Source organism: Barbus barbus (assembly GCF_936440315.1).
Source record: "Barbus barbus genome assembly, chromosome: 1".
NCBI classification, from domain to species: domain Eukaryota; kingdom Metazoa; phylum Chordata; class Actinopteri; order Cypriniformes; family Cyprinidae; genus Barbus; species Barbus barbus.
The window spans coordinates 25,250,474-25,277,198 of NC_136729.1; the positions used below are offsets into that span (position 1 = coordinate 25,250,474).

Below are 26,725 nucleotides of genomic sequence, written 5' to 3' on the forward strand. Positions count from 1 at the left end.
CCTCCGTTTCTGCCAGGGCGGGGTCTCTGGCCCTTCGAGCCCTGATGACGCTTCGACCGCGGTTGTCTTGACCTCACCGCCGACTCATGTTCGTGTTGAAGAGCAGCAGAAGGGGAGTGCGGTCTTCCCGCACGCTGCGCTGAGGAGGAGCGGGAACGCGCAGGAGGTTTCGCGCCGGAGCGCTTTGGTAGGAAGTGGCTAATGGCCTTCGACTGCTTCTGTGCTTCAACGAAGCGCTCCGTGAATGTCTCCACCGCCGCTCCGAAGAGACCTGAGGGGTTCACGGGAGCGTCCAGAAGGGCCGTTTTCTCTGAATCCTTCAACTCGGTCAGAGTAAGCCACAGGTGACGATCTAGCACCACAAGATTCCCCATATTGCGGCTGATCGCTCGAGCTGTCACCTTCGTCGCTCTGAGGGCCAGCTCTTAAACACTTCGGGGTCCGGCCTGTGCTCATCCAGAGACTTGAGCAGTTTGCCTGATATACCTGGAGTATTGCCATCACGTGCAGTGCTGAAGCTGCCTGGCCCGCCACGGAGAAAGCCTTGCCGGCGGATCTCATCCACCCCCGGTGCCTTGCCACGAGGAGTTTCTTGACTACCTCGGTGACTTCAGCCCGGATGATGGACGAGTCCACCTTTGAGCCCTCAGCCTCTGCTTCCTCAATGGAAGACGTGACGGCGGGATTGAGGAGATCCTCGAAGTATTCCTTCCACCGTCCAACGATATCCCCAGTCGAGGTCAGCAGCTCCCCACCTCTACTGTAAACAGCGTTGGTAGGGCACTGCTTCCCTCTCCTGAAGCGCCGGACGGTTTGCCAGAATCTCTTCGAGACCAGCCGATAGTCCTTCTCCATGGCCTCACCGAACTCCTCCCAGGCCCGAGTTTTTGCCTCCACAACCACCCGGGCTGCAGTACTCCTCCTTGAACTGCCACCTTAACGTGGTGGAGGGGTTTGAGTACCCGAATGAACCTAGGAGCTATGTTGTCCGGGGCTATATACCTCTGGTAGGGTCTCCCAAGGCAAACAGGTCCTAGGTGACGGGTCAGACTAAGAGCGGTTCAAAGACCTCTTATGATGGACAAAAAGCAGAGGACCGTGACGTCGCCCGGTATGGCGCAGCCGGGGCCCCACCCTGGAGCCAGGCCCGGGGTTGGGGCTCGTATGCGAGCGCCTGGTGGCCGGGCCTCCCCCCATGGGGTCCGGCCGGGCTCAGCCCGAAGGAGCGACGTGGGGCCACCTTCCCGTGGGCTCACCACCTACAGGAGGGACCGTAAGGGGCCGGTGCAAAGAGGATTGGGCAGCAGTCGAAGGCGGGGGCCTCGACAACCCGATCCCTGGACACAGAAGCTAGCTCTAGGGACGTGGAATGTCACCTCGCTGGCGGGGAAGGAGCCTGAGATTGTGCGTGAGGTTGAGAGGTTCCGACTAGAGATAGTCGGGATCACCTCTACGCACGGCTTGGGCTCTGGAACCACACTCCTCGAGAGAGGATGGACTCTTCACCACTCTGGAGTTGCCCATGGTGAGAGGCGGCGGGCTGGTGTGGGTTTGCTTATAGCCCCCCAGCTCAGCCGCCATGTGTTGGAGTTCACCCCGGTGAACGAGAGGGTCGTTTCCCTGCGCCTACGGGTAGGGGATAGGTCTCTCACTGTCATGTGTGTCTACGGGCCGAACGGCCTTCTTGGGGTCTCTGGGAGGGGTACTGGAAAGTGCTCCAACCAGGGACTCCGTCGTTCTACTGGGGGACTTCAATGCCCACGTGGGTAGCGACAGTGATACCTGGAGGGGCGTGATTGGGAGGAACGGCCCCCCTGATCTGAACCTGAGTGGTGTTCAGTTATTGGACTTCTGTGCTAGTTACAGTTTGTCCATAACGAACACCATGTTCAAGCATAAGGGTGTCCATCAGTGCACGTGGCACCAGGACACCCTAGGCCGTAGGTCGATGATCGACTTTGTGGTCGTTTCATCTGACCTGCGGCCGTATGTCTTGGACACTCGGGTAAAGAGAGGGGCGGAGCTGTCAACTGATCACCACCTGGTGGTGAGTTGGATCCGATGGCGGGGGAGGAAGCTGGACAGACTCGGCAGACCCAAGCGTACTGTGAGGGTCTGCTGGGAACGTTTGGCCGAGTCTCCTGTCAGAGAGATCTTCAACTCCCACCTCCGGTGGAGCTTCGACCGGATCCCGAGGGAGGCTGGAGATATTGAGTCCGAGTGGACCATGTTCTCCACCTCCATTGTCGAAGCGGCCGCTCGGAGCTGTGGCCGTAAGGTCTCCGGTGCCTGTCGAGGCGGCAATCCCCGAACCAGGTGGTGGACACCGGAAGTAAGGGATGCCGTCAAGCTGAAGAAGGAGTCCTGTCGGGCCTGGCTGGCTTGTGGGACTCCTGAGCGAACTAAGCGAACTGCCTTTACCATTTATACATTTCTTATTTTTTTATGAAACTGGAGACATATTTCTCACCATACATAACCAAAAAAGTCATTTGTATCACAGACACGTGTATGTCCTACTGATCCCAAATTTGGTAAAGTGCCAACTGATCAAAGTTCAGATAAAGTTTAGGCAATAGCTCTGCATGGAAGGTGTAAATCATCTGATTACTTCATTTTTTCACAATCTGTTTCCCCACACTCTCCAAATATGTCCTGCCAAGATGGCGAGTATGTCTGGAGGATGCAAATTCTTTTGGCCTTTCCAAACTGAGATGAGCTGGGGCCTGTGGCTATGATCAACCTGTCCAAAGACTTGTCAAATAAACACGCATGATAACCTTTCAAAGAAGCAACACGCTAAATGTCAGTGTAGATCTGGTTGCATTCGGGCTAAAAGCATACATTTTCTTGATTTAGTACAGCACCCTTTTTTTTAGTGCCGGGAAACTGGATCAAAGGTAAACAGACAGTGATGCACTTTCTTGCAGCAAAAGTAATTAAGAGTTTGGCCCTTCTTTCCTCTCATCAATTTCTATAATGTAATTGGTGTAGACAGCAATAGAAAGAGTCTGTAGGCAAGGGTCTGCAGGAACCAAAAAGGGTTACTGATGCAAATTTGTAACAGATAAATATGTAGCACTGAACAGCATACTGCCATGCAAGATTTTTAGTTCAGTAATATCAGTGCCGTCTTGGCAGGACTTGTTCCCAAAATTAATGTGCTGACTGAATTATTATAATCATTTGGCATGATCACATAATGAGTATGAAAGTGAGATACAATGACTCTGCATTTCTGCCCACCTTCATCATGAAGATTTAGTTATCTGTGGGCATAAAGAGTCGAATCAATCTTGTTTTCAGATATGTAGTAATTATTCTTCTCTCGAGCGGATCCTATAGAAAGACCAAAGGGTGGCGTCATCTATGGTTCAGTCACTGTCTCTCTCTGCTTTTTCTTGATCTTTCAACCACTCTTCATACGCCTCACTTTTAAAGCCAAGCAGAGGATAGAGGATATTAAAAAAATGGATGTTAAAGCATAAAACTGTCAGACAGGACTTGGGTGGGTGTAATTGCTCCTTCCGAGTCTGTCACCCAGAACTAACAAAGTCCTCTCAATACTAGACATCATCCTCTCCGCTCATTATTCAACCTTCTGCTTAGCTGATAATTAAGCTACTGTCACTGTAAAACTGGAAACGTAATACCAAATTAGCATCACATTAAGAAGCCTATAAAAATTAGACTACGCCATATGATAGATGAACATCAGTGGCTAAACCACTAGACCGTTTGTCCCTTCATTGATTTAATCACATTGAAATGTGATCTAGAGTATATTTTGAAAATTTATAAAGATATAGTTGTTGGCATATCAACATCAAAACATAATCATCTATATTTATTTACATCTATGGCTTACTAAATAAGTGTTATTTGTTTATCGATTGATTGACTTATTACTATTGTTTTACGCTTTCATTGAAGGGAAAAGATTTAACATTCATGATATGTGAAATTTCCAAAGTTACAGGTTAAAACTTTATGCTGCTGCATCACATTGGAATGAGGTCAATTAATTGTAGAGCAAGTTAGCATGCACTTCCTGCGTTCAAAGCCTTGTATAAAAACTGTAGACTGGGTAATCTCCACTAAACTTCACAGCTCCACATTGGCACCAAAAAAACAGTGTTTAGTAAGCCACAAGAAAGTGAATCTCGCTGCTCTCTGCAGCAGTCCTGTAATTCTGACAGGTACCTTCGTATTAGAGATGGCTGCTTAAATCACATCAAATAGAGATTAAAGCAGGAGAGCACAGAGGAGGAGCTGCAGACTGGCCAGAGATCTCACACACTCGGAACTGCTGTTAAAAGAGATGGTGTGGATGAAGCGTAATTTGGAAATGATTTTCAAAAACAAACCGAACTAAGGAAGTATGAGGTAATTGCAGGTATAAGTCTTTCCCATGTTGTTTTCCAGTAACATGGTTTTATCATTGAACAAAAGAAAAAGCTTTGCACCAAATGTCTTTAATTTATATCTAAAGAGTGGTTCCAAACGTGTGATAAATATTAAAGATAGATATTGAATATGTAATGTTTCTTTGTAGAAGTAGGATATTGTGAGAACCCATGATCATTAATTTAACGGCTTAAATATATATATATATTTTTTTTTTTGTCAGACCAATGTCAATAAAATTCAAATGTCACTGAATACTTTTATTCAGCCATGCACAGTTAGTTAATTAATTAAAAGTGACAGTAAAGACATTTTTAAATAAATGCTGCTTTTTTTAACTTTCCATTCATTAAAGAATCCTGAAAAACATGTATTATGGTTTCCACAAAATAATTCAGGTGTACAACTATTTTCAACATTGAGGATCATATGAAATGTTTCTTGAGCAGCAAATCAGCATATTAGAAAGATTTATGAAGGATCATGTGACACTGACGACTGGAGCAATGACTTCTATTGTAATATATTTTTAAATGTCATTTATGCCTGTGATGACAAAGATACATTTTTAGCAATGTTCTTTTAAATTGTAATATATCAAATAATTGCAGTCTTGGCGAGTATGAAAGACTTCTGATATATATGTTATGTATATACAGTATGTATATTTCTCTGTCGATCAGCTCCTCTGGCCCTCTGCTCATCTTCACAATCTTTTCTCTCTTGTTTCTCTGAGGAACAGTGGATGAGAGATGTGTCTTCACCCCAACTGACATTGTAAAAGTCTCTGAGCTGCAGCAGCACCTCAAGGGTCGTCTGTCACACAGACACCACCGCAAACTCAGCTCTAAACTACAGCATTTCTGTAGCACTGTGTCTAAAAACTGATGAGTTTGTATGGCTCAGACAGAGTGTGTGGGTGTGTGTGTGTGTGTGTGTGTGTGTGTGTGTCACTGCTGCAGCCCTAGAGCGAGTGTGCGATGTGTGAGAAGACAGGTTGGAGTCAGGGAATGCAAGATGAAGTGTGGTATTTCTGAGGATGCCAACACCTGCGTCAGTCTTGTGTCTGGGCTGTTAGCTCTGCCCCTGTGCTGCCCTGGCACCTCTGAGCCCCTGCCCTCTCCTTCACTCCAACACACAGTCAATCACAGACTCACACACAGTGTTGGGAAGGTTACTTTGGAAATGTAATAGGTTACAGATTACAAGTTACTCTACTTAAAATGTAATAAGTAATGTAACTTTTCAATTACTTTATTAAAATAATGTAACTGATTACATTTGATTACTTATTGATTACTTTTCTAAATTTCTAATGTTTTCAACTGTTAATCATTTTCAAACATGTAAACCAGGCAGGGTTAACCTTACAGTTGTACTCAACACTGATAACTGTCAGACTTTCAGAGTCCCTCATTACTTGAATTAAGATTATAATATTTTAATTTTAAATGAGACATATTTAACCAGCGCTGTCTTCCACCCTCAACACCACGACTGAGGTGAGACCCTTGAGCAAGAACCGAACCCCCAACTGCTCCCCAGGTGCCACAGTAATATGGCTGCCCACTGCTCCGGGTGTGTGTAAAGGGTGTTGTTTTTCACGACCACTGAGACCATTTCGAGAAGACCCTAAAGAATCATACCAACTTGTGGAAAATGGGCATCCAATGTCCCCTTTGAAGCACAGCCACTCAACTTACTTTTAGATCATTCTGAGGTTAAATACAGATTTAAAATCATAACAAGAAATAGTTTAATAGCTATGATACTGTTTTTTTTTTTAATCAGATATTTGCATAACTATGAAACACTAGAATCTAACATTGCCTTAGAAAAAACAGTTAATCTTAAAAAAATAAAGCATATACATAAACCCATAGGAAATAATAAGAGTTATTGGATAAGCATGTTATAAACTTCTGAAACATTGGTGTTTCATATTTTAGAGCAGTCACTGCAATTTATGAAAGAAATCAATTCAATCTGTATGTGGAAGTGTGTGTGGAAAAAAATTAGATGTAACCCCCTTTGTAATCCTTAACATTTTCATAGTAACTGTAATTTAATTACACATTTTTTCTTAGTAAATAACTAATTACAATTACTTTTATTTTGTAATTAAATTACGTAATTCCGTTACATGTAACTAGTTACTCCCCAACACTGCTCACACACACAGCTCTTATTTAGGTAAAAAAAAGGCTTATGCTGCAGACAGAAAGGGAGAGAGACACAGAGAAAGGAAAAAATATCACCAAAACAGTTTAACATTTTTTACTGGGTGCTAATGGGCTTTTTGGACAATGTGGAATTCCCTCTTATCCGGAACTGGTATGGTCATAAGAAACTAGATCTTTAAGAGACTTTTCGCTCACTGCTCATCCTGTGTTCATGTTGAACTACTTGGGTTCATTTTTGTGATGTGTTATGAGGATGATATGACAGTTTAAATAAGAGTCTTAACTTTTATGTTCAAAAACTATTTACTATTAGTATATTGAACAGTGAACAGTGGCCTTGTTTCCTGATTCACATGCATTTCCCTCAAACACATCCCCAGCTATCAAACACATATATCACTGTTATGAGCTTCTTTGCAATGTAATGTTCTGTGAGCTTGCAAATAAGTGCTGGTCATGTTAGACAGCGATTTTAATATGCAGAGGGAATTTTAATCTTTACTTTTAATAAGATTTCCACCTTCTTGTGTCTGTAGCCTATAATTAGAAAGTCTGGCTGGCTAGATTGACAGAACATTTTGTCCCAGAAGAGAGCTGGTGCACAGTAGACGTTCTAAATCACACACACACACACACACACACACACACGTTTCATCTAACAAATTGGTTTCTTTATCTTTTTCCTTCTGTCTTTTATTCTTCTTTAATTTGAATACTGAGCTGACGTCATTGTCTCATCTTTTTAAGGCTTGCAGAGGAATATATTTGACACAGACACAGAGCGAGAGAGGGACAGATGGTGTGGTGCAGAAGGAAGCCTTGGGTCACAGACATTTTCATGTCCTTTCACCTACTCTATTATCTGCCTATGTCAAATTTTCAGCACAAGTGCACTTAAAGAGATAGCTCTCCCAAAAATTAAATATGGCGTCATTTACTCACCCTCACGTTGTTCCAACTCTGTATGACTATCTTTATTCTGATTAACAAAATAAGAAGATATTTTGAAGAATGTTTAAGCTGTTCAAAAAGTAAGTGTAGTCCAGAACTTAAAGGGATACTTCACCCAAAAATAAAAATTCTGTCATTAATTAACCCATCGCAAATCCCTTCTTAGTTACTGTTGCTATCTCCGACAAACAATGCCACTCTCACACTACACATCATGTTCTCATGTTCACATTTAATGTCCAAAAACACCTTTTTTTCCTCCTCTGTTCTTTTTTAAGATATGGAGCACCCGTATCAAGCCACAATTATTTCTTATAACTGTACTGCAACTTTCTCTCTATTGACTAGTTCCCAGTTTCCAGAAGTCATTGCCGCATTCCGTTCAATGTCTCCTGACTTCTGTTTTCTTCACAGTCTTTTTTATTCTCTATAAGAAGGAGTCTGTATCTCCTCCATCTATCATCCTCTCGTCTCACTCTCTCTTTCTAGCTCTCATGTGGATGAAGGGGCAGGAGTGTAGTCTCTATATTTAGAGCAAGCTGGTTTATTTACCTGCTGCCCTTGCTAACGTGTCCTTGCTAAATGAAGGCGAGTAGGCCTATCATCATCCTAAGAACAGCGCTTCACACCATCAGAGCTGACGGCGGTGTGTGTGTGGGTGTGTACTCGTAGGTATCTTGATTCTGCTTTTAATCAGAACTGAACAGACGAACCAATCTCTGCTCATCAGCATCATTATGCTCCTAACAAGAGTTATCGATGTGAACTGCCAATCTATGCTGCATTATGCTTGTTAAAGTGGATGCTTGTTGTGGAAGTAGTTACACAATAGACTGCTGATCTAGCTACGTCTGCAAGAAGTAGTAGGTCTTCACAGCTGCCTGTATATGTATAATGTGGTCATTACTAAGTTTAAACAACTCAAAAGCTTCATCACTGGTTCTAAATCTCTGTTTGCAAAGCGTCTTCCTATTTTCTGCATTAGGCAACTTTAGCTGTTGATTGACGTACATTCGTTCTTCTTGTCACTCAAATCAATCCACTGATCAGTGTTGGAGGGTTGGGTGCAGCTGAGGCGTTGCATCTCTTTGTAAACCTCATTTATCTTTGTCACACAAATACATACGTCCATCTCTCGCATACAAATACACACACTAAACTTGAAGTCTGAAAAACTCTACTTGTTTGCACCGCTAGCTTTTTTTCAGTCGCTGGGCAGACTGATGTATTGTCTCTTTGTGAGGATGTTCTCTGTGCACTCATTTCAACCATCATAACTGTAGAGCAATTGAAGGGGAATAGGTTCACGTCTCATGCATTTACTGTAGAAATGAAAAGGATGGTTCTCACAAAAATGAAAATGCTGTCCCTAATGACGCTCTGAACCTGTATGCATTTCTTTCTCCTGTGGAAAACAAAAGAAGATATTTTGAAGAATGTGTTTGTCCAAAACAACACTGGACACCACTGACTTATCATACGGTCAAAAACTGAAACATCTTTCAAAGTGTCTATCAATTTCTATCAATTTTGTGGAAAAAATATTTCCGTTTTTTTTTTTTTTTTTACACAAAACTGATTAAAGGCTGGTGAATTCAAGAATGCATATTCACAATAAATCTTTATAAATAGATATAGAAATGTAAAGTTTGTGTGTGTTTTATCTGTATGTGATCATCCTTATCTTCCTTGAACCTAAATCTTCTATCTGCCTAAGTGATGTGACAATACATTCATCATACCTTACCTGAAGTTAATATAAGCTGAGGGAGCTGTGTGTGTTGTACCTTTACACAGAGTTTTGTTATCTAATACATTAAGGGGGTTCGCTTTCTCTTCAGAAGTTTTTTCTATTCTTTTAGTTTTAAAATGCAGCTTCTGTATCTGAGTTTAGCAGCCCCTTCTTCCTCTAATCACTGATGATATGTGGTGTCAACAACAGTACAGGAAGGGTCTCTTACTACAGTTAGGGAACACCTCCATATCGCCCCCTATTGGCTATTTGTAGTAGTTTGAATGCAAAGAAAGTGTGTTACAGCTCACATTGTATTGGTCCCTTCACCACTCAATCTGTCACGAATAGCATGGTGCTCAGATCCATTTTATACAAGGTCAGACTCAATTACAGTTTTGGTTAAGAAGACTGTAAACTGCTCAGCACCTCCTCATCCAAATCCTCGCCCCACCCCCACCGCTGCCTTTATGCATGACATACATCAGGCTCTCATGTGCAGTCAGTTGTTTGTCCTCAGCTCACCACAGCTCTCTGTCTCTTTAACTCATATTCTGGCCCTTCCTGGTCTCATTTGCTGTCTTTTGTCCATTTCTGTGGGACATGTGGTCAATTATACATATACTCATCATTCAGAGTCAGGACAGTCTTTTATTGTGACGCTATGTTCATATTCAGGACTCAAGATGTAAAGCTAGTGAAGCATATAGATGTATGTTATGATATGATATATGATATGATATGGCATAAAACATTTAGGTTTGAATGGATTGAATGCTTTTGGCTTACCTCAGAGATTAAGCACCAAATATCATTGCCTATTGCTTGGAAGGATTTTGTTGTTAAATAAGACTCTTCAAATAGTTTTGGGATCAGAAACCTGCTTAGGAATTTTCTGTTCATCATAATCCAAGCAATGTTACTCAAGATGGTTGTTTCCTTTCGAAACATGATAAGTAATGGTGTTGATATGTAGAGGCTTTTTTGAGGTAAATGTGTTTCAGAGGAAGTCATTATATATTTCTTGAACATCAAAGTGTCAGTGGGACAGGGAGATAAATTGTAATTGGCTGGTTCGGGTCATGCTCAATGCCAGGGTTGCCTAGAGACAGGAAACGCTTGATTCTAATTGGGTTGTCTGTCTGATTCTGCTTGCCGGTGTCCTGTCCTGCATCACAGCACACATTATTTTAGGCCGACACCAAAAGATCGGAATGACCCTCTGGTCTAAAAAGCAGATGGACAACAGGAATTATTACTACGGCAAAAGAAAGCATGAATGAAAGCAGCAGAGGTGCTAGATGGACACGGTGTATAATTATTAACAGAGGGAATGTCCTGAGATGTGATTCTCATCACGAATAATCCAATTTGTAACACACCGAACAAAATAAATTAAATAAAAAAACAAAATGTGAAAAACCCACATTAATGCATTGGTGGCACTGGTGGCACTCTTTCTAATTCCAGTAAATAAAAATATAAAATGTTGCCTTTTTTTTTTTTTAATTATAACTAATCATGATGAGTTAATGTTGTATTTATTAAGATTTTATTTGGCATTAAATAACTTTTATTTAAATACAAATATAAATATGATCCTTGCAACTTCTACTGTCTTATATAATGATAAAATATAGACCTAACCTTATTGTTCTTTACTTGTGTTTTCTCTCACATTTCATGTCCTAAAATCCTATTTTTCCAGGCAAATGGTAATTTTATGTTATTCAAACAACACATGGTTTGCTAATGCTAGTAAGAGCATTCATTGTATTGCTTGTTTTTTAAATATCTGCTATAAAATATACACCGTACTTACAGAGTTTACAACACATAACAGTTTTGCAGTATATATAGGGCCTATATTTATAAATATAGGCCTAAATATATATTTAAATATAGATTTTTATATTCATATAATAAATCTGACAAAGGTATATTTGAAAGCATCCAATAAGAAACTGAAAATCTTTTAATACATCCTTGGGATTTATGGAGCTTTAATAGGACTGCAAAAGTAAAATCAAAAGCAACAGGCATACAAATATTTAGTCCTGAAGTCTGTTGTGTGAATCTTGGAAGATATATGTATGATATACATCAATGTTTAAACCAAGGAAATGATCACAGCTATGCTGAGATATTATAATAAGTGAAATGTTGGGGAAATGACAATGTAAAACAACAATTTTAACAGCATTACAAATAAGTAGTATATGTGGCTTGTACTGTATATGACAACGGTTTATCAAATGAAATGTATCAATGCAGCTTTGTTATAAAATTAGGATTTAGCTTTATAAGTCTTGTAGTCCCCATTCCATATGGATCCTGAAATAAACAACCACAAATGAAATTAAAAATATATGTAATTTGCTCGCTAGCTATAATATTTTTCAGATCATTTGAGATTTTTCTCCATTGTTATACTTACAGAGAGTAAGCTGTTGATGTGAACAAATGAACCATGGATGTTTAATGCTTTGCACTTATTTCATTCTTGGATCAGCAAGGCCATAGAGACAGTATCCTCCACTGCATGTGGAAAATGCATAACTACAACAACAAAAAGAATAAAAAAATGTTTTTAAAGAAACAATACAATAAGTAAAACAACTTTGACTCATCAGAGCATGGCATATTTTTGTTTATTGTAATTACAAATGCTGAGAGCAGCATGAAATACTAAAGCTGAGAAATCTGTGAATTGCTCTCCACTATAGACATGGATATATTACAACAGCACTGGAGTGGAGAAAAATTCAACACATTTGTGAGTGGTGAGTGTTAGTCTACGCCGGGTCTTCAGTTCTAATGTGGCAAGTTGGTGAGGTTTTATGCACCCTCCTGTCATTTATACTGGAGCGACGTAGGCCGCGGATGTGGCCTCGGATATGTCTCATACGGCTCAGTTTGACTTCAAGTTGGAAAACCTTAGTGAGCACCAAAAATACAAATAACTCATTTAGTGTGATTAATTTTAAAAATGTAACATGATGTGATTGAAATTAGAGCATCGTGAATACTGAATCAAATGTGTGTACATGTACACATTATTACATATGCATTCTTCTACACGTTTCCTACATCTCTGCCTTTCATATTCATACTGTATACTCACACCTGCCTGTTTTCTTTGTGATCTTTGTCTTTGTGATGCTGGTCTTCACATTTATGGTCACATTAGTAGAAGTGCTTTAAATCGCCCTACCCCCTTCCAGTCAGACAGAGTTACAGTCATAAAGATAAAGGTTGAGGTGCTTTCCCACCTGTGCAGACATACAGATCAAACCACCTGCCAACACGATCCATATTGTTACGTATTAGGATGTCATTTAGTGGAAGTGTGATTAAACACTGAAAGGTTCCTTGTGATTTAGCTGCTTCAAATTGTCATTAATATTCTTGATTATTAATATCGGGGAACTTGATGTTTGATGTTTCTGCGCTCTGCATTTCCTTAAGTTGCATCATTGAGAAAAGTGTACAAACACTTAAAGTGCCTGAGCTTACAAGCTGTATAAAGTACAAACAGTAGTCATTTTTATTGTCTTCTGTAAATGTGTGTATGTAATCCCATTTTACAGAAAAGGCTTCTTGGCAGAAACAACAAAAACTGTTGGTTGATGTTTACATGTTATAGTTTCAGCTTGTTTGTATTAAGTTTGTGTAAACATAATCTTATGATTACAGCTGAGATTGATTTAGGTGTGAAGTCAGCTAACACAAAGATAGGGTGAAAGCCAAAACAAGAATATTTCTATACACAGGTGTCATAATGTGCATTCTCAAAACTCCTGCATTCTCAAAACTGTTTCAATGATGTGTGGGGTGAACTTCTGTAAACTTCATCTGCTGTAGACTATAAAAAGTATTATGTTTGCCATAGACTACATGAGGGAGTGACCAAATCAATTAAATAGAAAACAGAGAAAAAAATATTCTTTTAAAGTTGTACCGCCTCTCAACCTAGTGCAAGCTTTGCAAGCATGTGTCATGTGTCTGTCTGCTGGGCTTTTGCCACATACTAAACAACGGTGGATATGAAGAGAGCCTTGAGTAAGTCGTTTAGAGTCACAGAGAAGGAGCATTAGATGGTTTAACAGGCACTGAATTCTATATTGCTGTAGGTTAACAGTAGAACTGAGATCTAAAGTGGATTTTTTGTTCTAGCAAAAGGACACACCTGAAAAGGCTGGTGCAGGTTTGTCTATCTGTCTATACAGTAATCCCCCCTGCTTGTTCTGGGAAAATTCCACAGATCTGAACCACACCTTTCGAATGCTTCTAATATGATTCTCATCTACAGGAAACTATTATTCGAACAGACTCTACCTCGATAAAGCTGACCTGCTAATCTCAAAAAGTAATGTTTAACTGATTAATAAAACTGTCAGTTTCTACATCTAGAGGTGCTTTTCTAGAGATTCTCGCTTCTTTTCAGTATAGTTGCGAAAGTTGATGCTGGCTTTATAAAACTGACAAATGCCTTTGCTCTGAATGGTTATTAGTTAGAAATGAATCTGAGCCTTGAACAAATACCTAATATAAAACACACAGAAACATGTCTGAACAATAAACATCTCTTGAAGCAAGTTTGTCTGGAGTTTATTAAGATCCATAAATAGATTTAGAAAGCTGATTGTGCTTTTGAAGCTACCACAAGATATCAGAGCTTTAGAGCCTGTAAAACAAGGTGAGGATGTTAAATAAGCCCACAGACGCAGTTCTGGACTTTCTCAACCATTTGTTTTAGGCTATTCTTGGGATTTAGAGCTTGTTTTTTCTTATTTGCTCTCTTCTTTTCAACATACCACATAAGTAAGGGATAATGTACAGTCATCCTATCTTTATCGCAAAATAAAACTGGGTGATCAGGGCTCTGATTTGAACTAAATAAATAAAAACACGAAACTAGCACAGTTCTGTAGCAAACTGGTTGCCTGGGACAAAAGTCAGTTATACAGTTTAGTAGTAATTATACAAAACAAAATCAAATAAAAGGCAGAAACAAGTGTTCCAGAGAGCCACATATTAAATGACAATAACCACAACAGGTGCTCAAGAAAACCAGAAAATTCCCAAAATAAACTTCTACAAGGGTTTAATTTTGTTTATTTTGCTTGTACTCTGATTAAATGTAATGCTGATTTAGTGCTAGAGACAAACCATCTGGGTCAGATCACTAAAGGACTCTTGAAGAGGTGTGTCTTGAGACTCTGCAATCTAAGGTAGTCCATCATAGCATCATTTGTTGTTTACATATAATTCTCACCTCAAAGCCTCTGCTTTATTTTCACACCTTTTCCTCTTCTCTTCATTTCAGGCTTTGCTTCTTTCCTGTACAATCATGCTGCCCTCGATCGCAAAACTCTGGCGACCGGAATGAGGTCATTATCCAAGGCTGTGATGAGGAACTGCTGCATTCTCTCTCTCTTTCTCTCTCTCTCTCTCTTCTTCAGCAGCAGTAGTCTTTGGGATCATACTGCTCCACTCCTGATCTTTGATGACGTCACAACACTCATCCTTATCTATCACCTCAGAAGCTGAAGCGTGCAGACACATGTAGTTAACAATTAATTTTACAATCAATATGAAAAATATTGGCTGTAATGTTGTTCAGTGAGCAACATCCTGGAACCTGTTCAGGAGACTTTTGAGTGTGGGAATGTTTTGAAATCATTCACTATTCTTGTGGAATGTCTTCAAAGGCAGCACTTCTCATGGTGCGATGGTGATTTGCATGGCTACTAGCCATGATGCTTTCACTTTTCATTGGTTATTGTGGTCAGCTGTGTTGAACGTTGACTACATTTCCAGAGAAATTACTGTTGCTCCAGGTAATATGGCACAGGCCACAAGCACCCCAAGTTCATTAAATAGATACTATCTGTGTCCTCAGGTCAAATGGCAATTGAACAAAGCATGCTGCAGCAGATGGTTTACTCTCATGTGCTCACTCATTTGTATCCTGAACTTTCCCATATCACTGCAATAATATTTTCTTCCGCTGTCCATCATTTTACAGTTCTGGTGTCTTTGACATCTCTTTTCCAGGAGTGTTAAATATTCTAAATAAATATGGAACCACGTATAGTATTGAAAACAGCAAAAGGTTGAACCATGCAACCACTAGTCATTAGTATTATATAATGGCTGATGACGACTAAATTGGTTTTCTCAGCCTCCACAATGGCATTTTTAATGGCACTGAGTGGAATGTGTTAAGTCAATATGAAAATGCTATTGATAACATGCTTTTTTTTTCTTCATCATTCTAGGATTTATGAATTACTCTTAGTGCTCAGCAGCCCCCTTTGCCCCCTAAATCTCTGTGCGAATTGAAAACAGCATGTATTTGCGCATCTCTAACACTCTCCTCTCCCTCCCGCTGTGTTGGGTTGACCTCGGGCTTGGCTGTCTTGCCTTGGCCTTGAGAGGACTGAGGCTGTGTTTAAGTAGAGGGAGCGGCTGAGCGAGGCAAATAAAAAACTCTTTACACACTCCGAGACGGAGTTGAGCCTGAACCTCAGGTACGCGATTGTGAAATTCCCCACGTTCCACTCCCTGCAGTCCACAACAACACAAAGAGCTGCCCGAGTTCCTCCACAGAATGCTTGTCCTTAAGACCGTTTCGCTGTACACTAACTGCTTAGGGTCATTCTCAAAGGATTAGTCAGTTGGGGCGGCACATGATCTTGAACGAGTCCCAGAATTATGAGACACTGTTTATTTGTAGGGCTTATTCATGCTACACATACAGTTACATGAATGCATGACCTGAAATAGGATGTCTGCGTAATTATGAAGTCTGAAAAACAATAAAGGAATGGAAAACAATATCAGTGATCTCTTAATTGCTGATGAATGCAGTTGCGGAGATGTAATTGTAGAGGAGCAAGAAAATCATGCTCCACTCCAACATGTGTCTCCTCTGTTTCCTTGTAGTAATTCCCACTGACCAAAATCACTTCGTATCAATTAAGTTCCAGTTCATAATGTGTTTATCACAGCATTTAGAAAACCTTAGTATACTCTGCACAGTACATTTCTTTTAGATCACACTGACCAGGTGGTCATAATCTCATTTATCATGACCAATTAACTTCTGTGTGACTATTTGCTAGAAGCAGCAATTGATCTACCTCTCGGTTGCGTATTTGGCGCTTATAAAGTTATTTTAGAAGAGAATAACTGCTAAAAATTTTTAGGGGAAGGGGAAGTGGTGTGTGGCCAAGTATGGTGACCCATACTCGGAATTTGTGCTCTGCATTTAACCCATCCAAGTGTACACACAGTAGTGAACATTTACACCTGGAGCAGTGGGCAGCCATTGCTGCGGCACCCGGGGAGCAGTTGGGGGTTCGGTGCCTTGCTCAAGGGTCTCACCTCAGTCGTGGTGTTGAGGGTGGAGAGAGTGTTGGTTATTCACTCGCCCCACCTACAATCCCTGCCGGACCTGAGACCGGACCAGACCCACGACCTTTGGGTTACAAGTCCGACTCTCTATCCATTAGGCCACGACTGCCCCAATTGGCTGTCGACATTCTGTGAAAAGGTTCACACTGCCTTCATCCTGAGAATTAATATAGTGTATAAGTTTATTAATTGACAAAGAATTAGTTTCCAGTTAAGCTAAATCACCTGTGTCATGCTCAATTGAACAAAACCTTCAGCAGGGGCCCTGCTCTTCTTAATGTATTTCTCAAGACAAGCAGCCACCATCTTTGATAGAGCAGTCTGGAAAATGTGTGAAAACAAGGGAAAATAAGACAACGAAACACATACCTTACCCTCTGCTATGGGCCAGGGAACACAGTGGTTACCATGGCTTAATCTGTCACTGAAGTGGACTTTAAGGGGTGACAGGGTTTTTGCAGGCTGATCTTTCTCCCAAACAGACAGCTTAGCATTTGTGTGCACAGGAAGAGCCCTTTCCAATATCACAAATAAGCTGTGTTGGGCAGAAGAGCTAATTTAATGTCTGTCTCCTACTCTCTCAATCTCTACGCCAATGGAATTGCAGCTGATAGAGAGGGAGGAATATTTCATTTTATTCTAAATTAATCAAAACATTCCTGGCTTTTCAGTTTGGAAATAGACGTTTGGACAATATTTCAAAGAAAATTAAATCCTGTAAATTGTTTAGAAACTGAACCTTTCACTAAAACCTTGGCAAAATGATGCTGATATAGGGGGACATTGCACAAAGGATAATAATTATCATGCATATTATAAACCAAACTGGCTTTTTTTCAGGTTGAGAGATGAATGGGACAACAAGTGATTAACCTGATAAGTATGCGATTAAAGAAATAAAAAGGGGAAAAAAGTTTGCATGAAATTAAAACGTCTGTTTTTTTGCCATGTTTTGGATTGTATTTGGGATCGCTTTGTTTGTGGTTATTTTTATTCATGCGCACAAGCACAGTCTACACCGTCTGTAATAAACCAAACTTTTAACGAAAGTCGCGCAATTTATTTACCCTTACATACATCTTAAGCAGGACCATACATACAGACAAAATGACTTGGTCCATTAGCAGGTCACATACGGATGGGGCTGAGCACACATGCATGTCGCAGCCTCACAGACAGCAGCGAGGGGAAACTGATGCATTTACATCTCACCGTGTCCCTCCCCTGAAACCCACCTTCTTGAAAGGTTTTTGCACGTCTGTTTTGTGGGATAACATCAGAAGGGTTCGTCCCGTCGAGCCAATCAGGTCCCTCCCTACCTCAGATCGCAGCTATAATACATAGGAGTAAAGAGGCTTCTCGCATAAGTGGCTGTGGCTTCAACTACCGTTGTGATTTCGAGGTCAGTCTTACCTTTCCCATCCACGCCGCAACCCTTCGATGCGTTATCAGACGCACATTTCCGCACCTGTCACGGTAGGGCTCGGCGCCGAGGGACACGCGTGAGCTGAGGAGACGGCAAGGACATCGCCGGAGATCCGCGCAGCGAGAACGAGAAATCCTGCTAGACACACCGCGCAGGGCGCCCTAGAACACCGCAGCGAGATTCACCGTGCGGCAAAATGCGGCTTATGGCGAGAGTACTGCTGGTGTCTCTTCTCAGTCTGTCCTTGGTGGTGTCCGGACTGGCCTGCGGTCCTGGCAGAGGCTACGGCAGGAGAAGACATCCCAAGAAGCTGACACCTCTCGCCTACAAGCAGTTTATACCTAATGTCGCGGAGAAGACCTTAGGGGCCAGCGGCAGATACGAGGGCAAGATCACGCGCAATTCGGAGAGATTTAAAGAACTTACTCCAAATTACAATCCCGACATTATCTTTAAGGATGAGGAGAACACTGGCGCGGACAGACTCATGACACAGGTAATTCCCTTCCCTTCAGAAATTGCACCGGTGCTTGTTTGGGAGTCAGAGCTTCGGAAAGTAGCTACAGTTCGTGCAGGGATTGTGAATTAGTTTTACGGCATTGCATGGATCTCTCTAATGAAGCTGTGCGAGAGAAATGCCATCAAGAGAGCACCGGCTGGTTGCCTCCTTGCTCACCCTCATTGTGGAAGGTAGCGTGAAATATTTATGCGCTTCTCTGTTCCTATCTACGCATTTTTGTCCGCCTACATCGGACGCGCGTTATCTGTTTTATAAAACGTGGAGATCCTACTAGATCGGTACGGCACCTGATCCGAAGGGATGGTTAGAATATTTCAGTTTTATGACAAGCTAGATATAGAACGAAATTAAACATACATGTTCATGGGATCGCTTAGTCAGACCGCAGCCCATCCGCTCTCAGACACTGCTTATCAGGGCATGAAAATATTGACATTTCTCGAAGGATGCTCTTCCATTTGTTTCTGCTTATTATTGGGCCAGGACGGTACCACTTAGTGACAGAATCAGACACAATGGCCTGTGTCTTCAGCCCTCTTTTTTCGATATTATTCAGGAGTTTGCTCATCTGCTGGCAATGCTGTATAATCTATAGCTTATTTGTTGTACAACTGACCGATATATAAGTAACATCAAGTGACACACAGCCTGAAATAAGTTTCATGTGGTACGCTCCAGGAATAGACTAGTGCAACATTATTTTAATTACAGCGCTATTATTTTGGTAAATAGGTGGCTATATGTAAATAATCACTTAGATGCGGGGAACTGTTTTTATTTTACTAGTAAGACGTAGATCTATTTATTTTATGGTTAATGCTATAGTTGTGTGTTACTCCAAAATGATATAAAGTGTTTTTTGTTGTTTTCTTGTTCGGGTTGTAGGCTATAGCTAACATTTATGCTGTCTCACACAACTCATGTTATCTTTTTTTCAGTCATTCTTTCCCCTCTTTTTTTCTAGGCCTATTTATTTTATTTTCCAAGCAAAGCTAGGCCTGTGGAATAAAATCAGACAGCTTCGGGAATAGGCTGTCTGTCCCCAACATGGCTTTCCACTCTCGTCGCATTAGCAGGGATCATTTGAACTTCTGACCCTTTGCAAAGCAAAGGAACAACTACATTGCTGCTTAGTAAATGCATCGAAAATATTTTTTCTATAATGTGCATATTCAGGATTGCTTCTGTGTAATTTATAAAACTATTAGTCTGAGTATAATATCTTTATTAGTCTATTTCGGACGTGTCTTTGCTGAATAGCTCGAAGGTTCAAAGTCTAAGTCATGACTGATTATCGCATGGACAAGGTTTGCTGAAACATTGCGAATGTCAACCAAAGTGGATTTACACGCGCCTCGCAGGTGCATTATAAAGTTTCCCCTTTTCTGGTCCTTAAAAAAAAGATGAAACCCCTGTCTGGTGTGGTTTTCTCAGATGTATATCAAACTCTACTTAAGGTGAATGTGATTATAAGTGTGCGATGACCCACGGGCACACACGCTGCCATTAAAACCCTTGCAATCTTGTAACTTCAAATGAACGTCTGTCTTTCAAAGGGAGTTAACGAGGTGTCATGTTAACAAATGTTTTGGAGAAGCGCACCCGAGTGTAAGAGATGGTTTGTTGGTTGAACACGCTGTGTAATCAATTGGGCTTAACGGTGCTACTCGCGAAATTACGCGCTACTGCGAGAGCATCCAGGAGGCTGTTTGCTCTGACAGGTAGCTGATAAGTGTTTCCTCTAAAACAGTTCATTTCGGGAGGAGATTAGTCGCTGACTGGGACTAGGCGGCTTGTTGAACAAACCTCGTGTGGGGCACAAAGCGGCGGCACAGGGGTTCCCGCTGCGCTTCATGGTGGCTGAACAGAATTTGGCTTGATTTGCGGCACACGACCCAATGAATTAATAAAGAGTTTAGGCTTCACGGCTCTTGAATCCCCAGTAGTTTTGCTCAGAATGTGCTAGGTTGTGTCTTTCGGTGCCTCGTTTGTATTTTCCTCTCTCATTCAAGTGCCACAAGTGCTGTAGAGCTATAATAGGCAGCAGATTCCAAGTATAATCACTAAATCCGTTGTATTTCTATTAGGGTAAAGTACCATTCTGTCATTTTCCATTCAGACCACAGATATTCCACACATCATCAGTATGAAAATGCATGTAGCCACATATAAGACGACACATCTGTGAAGCACAGTAAGTTTTTGGTGGTTTGACAGATCCAAAAGACATGGTAGACACAGTTTTTATAATAGAGACTAAAGACATAATGGAGTGAATTGAAACATTTTATATTTTATAATTGACTATACTCTTTTTTTTCTAATTTATGATGGAATATAATCCAGTGTAATAAGGTGCATGTGGCCTCACTGCACATATGAAAATTAGAGGGTCAAGTAAATCAGTAGAAAGTGAGGCGATGGTAGTCAAGTATAGGATGTTATAGGCTAAGAATGGTGTGTGTGTCTGTCTGTGTGTGTGCACTTATTGAGGGGGGAGAGAAAGAGGGAGAGAGTGAGCAAGTCAAAGCTAGGAGGGTACGTGTGTGAATTATTGCAGGTATTAATTTGGCTTAGTGTCACAATTTGCAAGCATATTTTGAATAGATTTTATATAACCTCTGAAAGACTGTCGGTTAAGCAATCACATCACGTCCCTTGAGCAAATCTGTGCTGCAAGAATAATGAGTAGTTGCTTCTCCTTTTGGACGCAGTGAAAGAGTCTTTTGTGGGGTTTTATTTGACATATTGGTTAAGTGTTGGGAAGAGTTGTCCTGGAGAAGGACAAGCATCTCAACACAAGGTCTCGGGTAAGGTTAGTGGGTGCACCACCCAAACATGCCCTAATATTCCGCAGCTACCTGCACCTCGGCGAAAGCCACTGCTCTAAACCTTAAAGTAATAGTACAAACTCAAACATCCCTTTTTAGTATTGTTTTCTCATTTCAAGTTGCCATTGCATGTATTTTGGCCTTTGAAAGAGATGCAGTCACACCTTTCCCTGGTTGGATCTATATGTTTTAGATCAGTGAAGCGAATGCAATAACTTATCAATTTTTCATTAAGCTCTTTGGGCAGAATAACCTTGCATGCAAGGCTGAATTATTTCCAGTGTAAATACAGGTTCCTCGTAGAGTCACCTTGTTTGTCTAGACTTATCTATCTATCTATTATTACAGAATTATTGTCAGTAAATGATGAGGAGCTGTGATCCTTGAGAAGGTTAGAGAAAATGATAAGATACTACTGAACCAGTTTATGTCTTTAAATAAATTAGACCTGTCGGTTTATTTAGGGGTGCAAACAGCTTTTATGTAAGCTATGCTATTATTTTTGGAGATTCAGAACATTATTTATACATTTGTAAAGTAAAAATGCTTATGGCAACATGGATGAATGAATAGAAATGTATTAAAACTCAGTTAATTACCTCTTCCTGTTCTCTCTCTGTTCTATTAGAGATGCAAAGACAAGCTGAACTCACTGGCCATCTCTGTAATGAACCAGTGGCCAGGGGTTAAGCTGCGTGTGACAGAGGGCTGGGATGAGGACGGTCACCATTTTGAAGAATCACTCCACTACGAGGGAAGAGCTGTTGATATCACCACCTCTGATCGAGACAAGAGCAAATATGGGACACTCTCTCGGTTAGCTGTGGAGGCTGGATTTGACTGGGTCTATTACGAGTCCAAAGCCCACATCCATTGCTCTGTCAAAGCAGGTAAGACCATGGCAGCTTGATTGGAACAGCAAAATAAAGAAGTGATGGGCATGAATGTTTCACACTCGAATTTCATGTGAAAAAAAGCAGGGTTAACACTGCTTTTAAATACTGATACAGTAAAAAAAAAAAAAGTTCTTATATATTACTGGAACTGTACTGTATTAGTGTCATAAAAAACTTCTGGCAAAATAATTATTATTTCTAACAAATATTATTCTAATTAATAAATCTACTGTATATTTTAGGATTTATAAATAATGATCAAGTGATAAGCAATCAAATGCTACAAATTGTTTTAAAGCTATTCCTCTATAAGACCTGCTTTTAAACCTTTACACATAACGCTGCGTTAAACACAGAACGACTTGCCAACCAATATATGAAGTGATCTTACATCGCCCCACTCTGTCTCTTTGAAGGAAGCGCTTATCAAGTCATCACAAGCTCACTCACTGCAACAGAACACACACTGTACAAACATTTTACTAGAGATCTATGAAAACAAATTGAGGATAGTATTTTCACACGCGCGCTTGTAAAAATACGATGAAGGCATCACTTGGGCAATGACGTTGTAATTCTTGTCAGGATTTGATTTAGTTTAACATTGATCGAAGATAATTTAGCTGGGGCATATTGGCTCGTTCACCAAATTTTATCATTTGAATTCTAAACACATTTACAAATACATTACAGGCTTTGACAGAGCCGGGTCGAACTCGCTCGCCCAAATCTGTTTCTCAATGGTCACCATCTTATTTCATGCCCTAGAATCTTATGAGGGGATTAGACGAAAAGTCCATTCTATAGCTCTGTTTACCGACCCAAGAGATAGGAATGTGAAGAAATCCCACAAGGCCCGAATTATTGTAATTAAGCTTGACAACGGAGAGCAGGATGGTTTTTAAAAAAATGAAAGCAAAGAAGAAGAGAGCATTGATTGACCACCGCTAGCATTTCTAATTTACATTCAAATCTACACCATTAGAGCCTTGGAAAAGTGTCAGGGCTGAGTAAATACTATTTGAGCCTGCTTGGGGTTTTCTCATTCTATAAGTGTGAATTGTCACATAGAAGTTTCTGCACCTGAGCAAATATGAAAGAGGCGCAAGGAAAGGCAGAAGTGTCCTTTTCCAAGAGTGCTCTGTACACAAGCTGCATTAGAATGACAATGTGCGGGCTTTATTGGTTTTTAATTAGAGCAGTCCAGACTCTTTCCTCCTTCATCTCACACAAAGACATTGCTTTTTGGGAAAGCTTTCGATTTACAGCCTAATTCCCGTTGCCACGTTTTCTTTTGTTTATTCAGACTTTTTCTTATACGTGAGGCGACTTTGGGGCAGATTTAGCTGCTTTACGCGCATGTTTTTCGAGCTGTTTTGACTTGACAACCCGACAACTTCGCCAATAACGACTCAACACTCTTAAAAATAAAGGTGCTTCACGATGCCATAGAAGAACCTTTTTTTGTCTAAATGGTTCCATAAAGAACCTTTAACATCTGAAGAACCTTTCTGTTTCACCAAAGAAGGTTCTTCAGATTAAACAAATGTAAGAGAGAGACGCTCTGAAGAACCTTTTAAGCACCTTTATTTTTAAGAGTGAAAATGTGCTAAATTAGCGTAAAATGTTTATGATGTAACTTCTTGATATGCAGGATAAGAAATATTGCTATTTATCTCGACAGAAAATTCGGTTGCGGCGAAATCTGGAGGCTGCTTCCCAGGCTCGGCTCTGGTCTCGCTCAAAGACGGGGGACAGAAGGCCGTGAAGGACCTGAACTCAGGTGACAAAGTGCTGGCGGCGGACGGCGATGGGAAGCTCGTGTACAGCGACTTCATCATGTTCACAGACCGAGACTCCGCGACGCGACGCGTGTTTTACGTGATAGAAACGAAAGAACCAGTTGAAAAGATCACCCTCACCGCTGCTCACCTCCTTTTTGTCCTCGACAACTCAACGGATGATCTGCACACCATGACTGCCGCGTTTGCCAGCAGTGTCAGAGCCGGACAAAAGGTGATGGTTGTTGATGATAGCGGTCAGCTTAAATCTGTCATCGTGGAGCGGATATACACCGAGGAGCACCAGGGCTCTTTCGCACCAGTGACTGCTCATGGGACTATTGTGGTCGACAGAATACTGGCGTCCTGTTACGCCGTAATAGAGGACCACAGTCTGGCGCATTTGGCCTTCGCGCCCGTCAGGCTCTATCACGACGTGTCATCGGCCCTATTCCCCAAAAACTTCATCAGTCAGCCCAATGCGACTTTACAACAGGAGGGAGTCCACTGGTACTCCAAGCTCCTGTATCAAATGGGAACGTGGCTTTTGGACAGCCACATGCTTCATCCTTTGGGGATGTCAGTAAACTCAAGCTGAAACCCTCGCATGGAAATAAAGCGAGAGAAATCACACTAATGTAGGATATAAGACAATATTAGTACAAGCAAGAGAGAAAGAGAGAGCGAGAGAAAGAGACAAAGGCCCCGAGCGGAGTTGGGATATTTATTACAATGACTTTAAAAGAAATGTCATTTTCAAAGAATAAATGGAGCCTTAAAAGTTTTCTTTGCATAATTTATTCTCGCGTGAACTCAGGCTGGAGGCACACAGACGGATTCGAATGCAGTGGTCATCCAGCGGTGCAGAATCTATTTTTGTATATCTCATGTAAGCAGGAAAAGAAGAAGAAAAAAAATGTAAGAAAAGTAAGAAAAAAGAAAGAAACTTTCATGACAGGTTGTAACATTCTGTGCATATGTGCAAATGACTGTTATATTTTAGGAGTAAGCAAACGCCGTGGGGCTCCAGAAATTATATTTTTATACACAGAATTGTACATTAGATTTTGACCGATCGTTACCTAATCACTTTTCGTTATTTGAAATAGTGTAAGATACGAGAATATATTTTAATTTAAATAGGTGCAGAGTCTTTGCAGTCTTGTGCTGTTTTCTCTTTTAGAGCTCTCTATTATTTTGTCATTGCTTTGGTTGTCAGAGTGGGACAGACATATACGTCTTCTCTGGTTTCATTGTTTCTTGTACTTCTTTTAAGAAAATACGAAATGCACATTCTGACAATTCAGTAACGATGATAGTCCCACAGTAAAGAACAAAGAGTTTCGTTAAACAAATTAACAAGTAACTACTGTACATTTACTAAAATGTATTTTTCTTTTCATATTTTGTAATAGGTAAATAGTTTTATAGAAATAAAATGCAGCTGATGCACAGTTTGGATAGCATATGATTGAGTGGCCATACCAGTTAACCTACCTTTCATCAAGGCAAGGTGTCAGGAAATGTATAGAATTTATTATTTATATGTTTATTATAAATGAATGAGATAAAGAAAATATTCAAACTGATCGTTGGTATGTTTTTGTTTCACGAATATCCGTTGAAAATGCAGACATTCAACATCTACACCTATCATTTCAATAATCAGATTTAATATCATTATTATTGTTATTAACGCTCATAAATATTTCATTGTTATTGCTGTTGTTTCAATAGTCGGCTCTCAAGGGCTGCTATTAAAATATGAACTGTGCTGGTAATGCTCATTGCTGTGCAAGAAAAACGATATAGGCTAGCCTACAGGTTGTTTAAATGCATATAATTAAACAGGACTACGACTTGTGTTTTATTGTCACAATAAAAACGCTAACTGACAGAGTCGACCAATAATGTTTCCATTTCCAACCCACGTAAATCCGGCTATTCAGCTTGCATAAAACTCGACTGAGAGAAACAAGAAGTCCATTCAAACAAATGCGAAATGAAGTTAAATCGTAGCTACTGTTGAAAACGGCTATCGGTAAGACGCGAAAAAGTCTTTGATCTGGATTTTGTATGCTTGCGAAAAGTTGTGGTCCCATGTTAAATATGAAGAGGACAGTCCTTCGCAAATAACATCTGAAAATCTCTCACGCAGATTAAAAAGGCCACTGTTTGCGTGCTTTAGTTTAGACGCACCAACACATTTCCCACTGGAAATAGCTTTGCTTATTAGATTTGCTGATTTCACAAGCGGAGATCTGTAGTGTTGCTGTTACTCACCGCCACGAGAATCACGTCAAAAATATGTGACGCAATCAAATGCTCATTTTTTTGAAGAAATTCACATGGATGACATAGAAAGTCTCCACCACCCCATGGTTGCGTTTAAACACATGAACACAGTTTTCCGGTCTTCATGTAATTGGGATTATAGTGAAGATTTCCTTTAGTGAAACAGGTGGCGCACCAGGTGCAGCGAGAGCAAGCGCTTCACTTCCCATCGTGATGCACGAGTCAGCGCAGCGGCTTTTTTCCTAACTTACGGTTTAGAAAACCCAAACTCTAAGGTTTCC

The 26,725-nt window shown here is 40.7% G+C and overlaps 1 protein-coding gene across 1 annotated transcript; it reads left to right on the forward strand.

Moving 5' to 3' along the window:
• The first annotated feature begins 18,056 nt into the window (after window positions 1–18,056).
• Window positions 18,057–25,737, forward strand: LOC306868873 (sonic hedgehog protein). Its single transcript, XM_079415309.1, has 3 exons — window positions 18,057–18,617; window positions 22,101–22,362; window positions 24,053–25,737. Exons 1-3 carry the CDS (start codon window positions 18,318–18,320, stop codon window positions 24,745–24,747), a joined length of 1,257 nt encoding a protein of 418 aa, XP_079271435.1. The 5' UTR covers window positions 18,057–18,317; the 3' UTR covers window positions 24,748–25,737.
• Window positions 25,738–26,725: the final 988 nt, after the last annotated feature.

Excerpts from the sequence above, each read along its gene's own strand:
- LOC306868873 (XM_079415309.1), top strand. The coding sequence starts at position 18,318 with ATGCGGCTTATGGCGAGAGTACTGCTGGTGTCTCTTCTCAGTCTGTCC. Across the intron at positions 18,618-22,100 it reads CGGACAGACTCATGACACAG|AGATGCAAAGACAAGCTGAA; the intron begins GTAATTCCCTTC and ends CTGTTCTATTAG. Across the intron at positions 22,363-24,052 it reads CCATTGCTCTGTCAAAGCAG|AAAATTCGGTTGCGGCGAAA; the intron begins GTAAGACCATGG and ends TTATCTCGACAG.